This window comes from Montipora foliosa, chromosome 1, assembly GCF_036669935.1.
Source record: "Montipora foliosa isolate CH-2021 chromosome 1, ASM3666993v2, whole genome shotgun sequence".
NCBI lineage: Eukaryota > Metazoa > Cnidaria > Anthozoa > Scleractinia > Acroporidae > Montipora > Montipora foliosa.
The window spans coordinates 43869216-43874215 of NC_090869.1; the positions used below are offsets into that span (position 1 = coordinate 43869216).

The following is a 5000-nucleotide window of genomic DNA, read 5'->3' on the forward strand; positions in this document are numbered from 1 at the left end:
TAAAAAACGAAAAAACCGCAAACCGCAATGAACACCAAAGCCGAAAAACTGAAGTCTTTTGGCACAAAAACCGATCTAAAAAATAGCCAAAACTGCAAAACCGAAAATCCCAATGTCCCCCTCTTAAAGGGCAAGCAGTATAAAGAGCAGCCACCGCGGTCCGCAATCCCGTAGTCGATGAATGGAAATGGTTCAAGGGCAAGACGATCTCGTGATAGGTGTAGTTAACCGAACCACAAAATGAAAGCTAAAATTTACGAGAGTGCATTGGCCTAATCACTGAAAGGAGGGCTTAGGCGTAGTCAGTAAACAACTGCTTTCTTCGAACCGTAAAATGAAAGCTAAAATTTTACAATAGTGCTTAGGCCTAATCACTGAAACGAGCGGTTACACTTTTGAAATATCGCTATAATTGCCGATTTTGTCAAATGCGCAAAAGTCGCCAAAATCGCCGTTTGCTGACATTTTCCACCCCCTCTTCAACTATACTTTGCTGTATATTTACTAAGTCTCTCGTGAACTGACTCGCGGCAGTCTGATGGATTCTTGCCACAGCAACCTGTCTTCATCGGATCCGATGGAGTCCGTTTGCCGACATTTCCCATCGCCTCCTCAACTATACTTTGCTGTATATTTACTAAGTCTCTCACGAACTGACTTCCGGTGAGTCTGGTTGCTCATGGCCTTCGTCCATCGGACGCAGTTTGGGTGTATTGGACAACCCTCGGTTTTGGGTTAAATTACATGGGTTAAAGTACTTGATAGTATGAAAGAGATACTTCCCTTTTATATACAAAATTGTTCTTGTGTTTTAGAATGGTTTAAAGGCAAAGAGATTTTTTGCTCAGGCGGGGGATTGACAAAGACATTCTATGAAGCCTGGTAAGCATTTAATTCAATTAATGCTTCTAAATAGCCAAATTTGATAAATATAATTGATGCTTCTAAAGAAAATGCTCATCCAAATCCTTATACATGTATTTATTCCCCAGAGCCTCAAGAGAGTATTTAGTTTAGGACTGAATTTTAATATACATCGAAAGTGGTCTATTCACTAAGTATCCACTAGTACTTAAATGCTTGGAAGAAAGTTTGTGAATGCACTCATGGAGGTGGAAGATGGCTGTAATGGAGAAGAGCAATTTGCTGACATTGAGCTTTCTAAAATTACTATTGATCAACCATCAGTTGACAATGTTAGTCAACATGTGGATTGGTACTCAGTTTAGACACACCTGATTGTAGTTAGTAAAAAAGGAATGACCTACAATGAGTTACAATGAGCACCAATGACCTACAACGATCTACAGTGACCTACAATGAGAGCTCTACAATGATCCACAATAAGCTAAAATGACCTACAGTGATCTACAATGAACTACTTAAATTACTTAGAATCAAAGAGAAAGACAAAAGAGAATCAGGTTAAGAGTCTAGTGAGACAAAAACATCTATTGTGTGTTGTCACGCAACGCCTTTAGTCCATTGCATGACAGCGCAAATGACGACAGCAATTACGTGGCCTTGAAGGTAGAAATAAAGCGCGAAAAGACCCTTGGATGGTTTTCCTACATGTATGTTTTGAAGCTAACATACAAATATCAAGACTATGCTTGCCAATGATAAAATCTTAATTATATAGAGAAAAAATGAAGAGAAAATTACAAATGAGTTATTCTTTCCACAGTGTTTTGTTTGGTCCAGAGTGCACAATGAAAATTTTCAACTTGCTCAGCAACAAGGTTTTGATTGGTCCAAAGCACAGAGTGGAATATTTTTAACCTTTGTACTGCGAACCTGCTTCAGTGCCCTCAGAGCCGCAAATTATCTTTCATTTTAGCTCATTACAGGTCATTAGCTAATTTTCGCTGACAATATTGCAGTACCTCATTGTAGGTCATGGTAGATCATTGTAGAGCTCTCATTGTAGGTCATTGTAGGTCATTGTAGATCATTGTAAAGCTCTCATTGTAGGTCATTGTAGGTCTTTGTAGAGTCTGAGGTTATTCCTTATTTTAGCAACTACGCACACCCGATACTTGACAGATATGTCCTGTAAATTAGAAGTCAGCTGAGTGCATGTCCTAATCTTATAACAAGCAAATGAATTATGTAATTGCAGTGTTGTATCACAGTTCTGTCCAGGACTGGTGCGGTGTCTTGGCCAGGAAGTCTAAAATTCCCTGAAACCTGCTGCTTTAATTACATTTTAGGCAGTCACAATGTAAAACTGTCTGTTTCAGTTAGAATGTTTGAGCTACATGTAGTAGCAATATGCTGATGCTGTTGAAAACATCCCCAACTGATGCCAATTTTCATTCTTAGGCATCCAAATCATAGATTATAGCAAAAAAATATTAAAATAGGTTATGGAATATAGGGTCTACATGTTCTATAAAGCCATTATCACCAAACCAGTTCTTTTCTTTTTCTCTAGAGAATTAATTAATGAGTTGAATTATGTAAGCTACAACACTAATCTTTTTCTGTTTAGCTGTCTCGCTGCAGATAGGGTTGAAGTATTTGTTTCAGAGAAATTTAATTACTTCTGAAATGAAACACTCATGATTGGTTATTGGTCTTAACCCTTAAACTTACTTACACAAGATTTTGATAAAGTGTGCACTGATGATTCCAACCCTGAATGTTAAGACAAATGAATTGCCTAGTTGCAGGGAGGGTGTGTCACTGGCTGTTTTGCTTGCATTCTGTTCTGAAGGTGACAATATCTCTGATGCTGTAAATCTCTTCCTGTACATCAATGACTGGCTCAAACTTGTTCCGAGAAAAGAGGTATGTTAACGAAAAGCAGGGTAAGTATTTAAATGTACTGTCATAGCAATGTAGAGAGGTTACTGCATAGACCCCATTTACCTTGTAGACTGAGGTGTTTCTATCCCCCACACTGATGAGACAGATATGGGAAACCAAAATTGCAATAAGTGCAGTACCTACACTAACCATTTATCTCAGTTACCAATGATGATTTTGTGATGGAGGTAAAAGAAGGGGTGAGTGGAGCTAATGGGCAATCATTGGGTAAACTACAAAATGGGATTACATGTAGGCTTCCATTTCGAATGAGTGTCGTAAAAACAAACCCAAGTAATTACTTTAGCCAATCAAAAAGGACAGAGACAATCCAGTAAACCAATCAAAACTCGAAGTAATTACACGTAGCCGACACAAAGCGCAGGCTAATGTGCACACGCAAGCCACGATTGGTTTTGGTTTCACTTCTGATTGGTTGAAAAAGTGGCGCGATAAGTTTGAACCAATCACTGAGTGAAGTAATCATAAACCAAAGTAATTATATCTAATTACTTTCGACACTCAATTGAAAACCACTCTATTATTATTATTATTATTATTATTATTATTATAGTAATAAAAGATTTATATAGCGCCAGTATCCTAATGTTCCAAGGCTTTTTTACAAAAGAAACGTTTTAAGCTTACTTTTAAACCACTCTATTATTATTATTATTATTATTATTATTATTATTATTATTATTATTATTATTATTATTATTATTGCTTTGATGATCCATACGATGTTTTTGAAATTCATATTTAATTAATACATGTTTCGGATGAAACATCATCCATCGTCAGTTGACAAATGAGAAATAAACTAAAGTTGAGCAATAAATAGTGTAACAAAGTGAGATGTATTATTCATGTTACATCTCACTTTGTTACACTATTTATTGCTCAACTTTAGTTTATTTCTCATTTGTCAACTGACAATGGATGATGTTTCATCCAAAACATGTATTAATTAAATATGAATTTCAAAAACATCGTATGGATCATCAAAGCGATATCTTACTTCGTGCTGCTAAGAAGTTTTGGTATTATTATTATTGTTATTATTGTTATTATTATAGTAATAAAAGATTTATATAGCGCCAGTATCCTAATGTTCAAAGGCTTTTTTACAAAAGAAACGTTTTAAGCTTACTTTTAAAAACAGACACTAACGAACCGGGGCATGAAATAATTTCCCAGCTGGCGCCAGTCAAGTTGTCTGGTCAAATCTGTTTTTGCTGGGACAACAGTGATACTTAACGTCAAGCAAGTACATTTAGTGAGGTTTTATTGTAGAAGCAGCCTCACAATTACAGGGGGCGTGGAACGCACGGCACAGGCACAGGCACAATGTTTGGTAAAATCGAAAAAGCACTTGTAATATTACACTTGTGCTTCCCACCATCGCTGCCTATCGCTTTTACGATTCAATTTTAAAGCGTTCTGAAGTTATGAAGCCGAGGGTTACGATCGAGCTGATTCTCATGTGATAACAGAAGCTAACTTAAGCTTATGCCTTAAGTTTTAAGATACACGTTTGAATTTTCACTCAAGAGTAGTAGCCTAGACCTTTGTACTAACACTTAAAGAGGCATTTGTTTCACTTCTCACATTAATTAGCAACATTAGTTTCCATCAAATTCCACGCAGACTATAACAATTATTGGCATACGCACCGATAGACACGCTACGCCGGAAGACCCGTTAATTTTATGAATGATGGATGACAAAGTGGAAACTTGCTACCAGAAATTTTATTGTAGTCATAAGTGGTCTGTTCGTATCTTTCTTTTGCTTTGTCTTTCTTTTTCTTTCCTTTCGCGGACGCAAATAATGTACAACCTAATTTAGAACTACTAGATTTAAATTAAAATTTCCTTTGAAGAGTAAACGACCGGTGTCCTAGCAAATTTGGACCCCCCTAGATTTGGACCCCCGGGGGACTAATTCCGCAAGTGGATTTATTCCCTCTTCGTGGATTTGGACCCTCCATATTGCAGCTTATTTATTTAACTTTTATCCAGACAGAGTTAGATTTTGGATCGGGAAATTTGAGAAAAGACTTGGGTCAGTTAATTTGTTGTTTAAAAGCAATCGCGCCGGCATTCAAAATATTTTCCTTTTTTATAACCAAACTTGTGAAGTCGTGAATTACCCTATTAATTTTCAATAAGGAGAAAAAACTTGAG

At 36.7% G+C, this 5000-nt stretch overlaps 1 protein-coding gene across 1 annotated transcript in view; it reads left to right on the top strand.

The window, feature by feature from the left end:
* LOC137999374 (proteasome assembly chaperone 2-like) overlaps positions 1 to 5000 on the top strand; it is a 54667-nt gene that overhangs the window by 38869 nt on the left and 10798 nt on the right. The window contains exons 6-7 of the mRNA XM_068845188.1: positions 816 to 882; positions 2670 to 2793. Coding sequence (XP_068701289.1) covers positions 816 to 882; positions 2670 to 2793 — 191 coding nt within the window. The remainder of the gene's footprint in view (positions 1 to 815; positions 883 to 2669; positions 2794 to 5000) is intronic.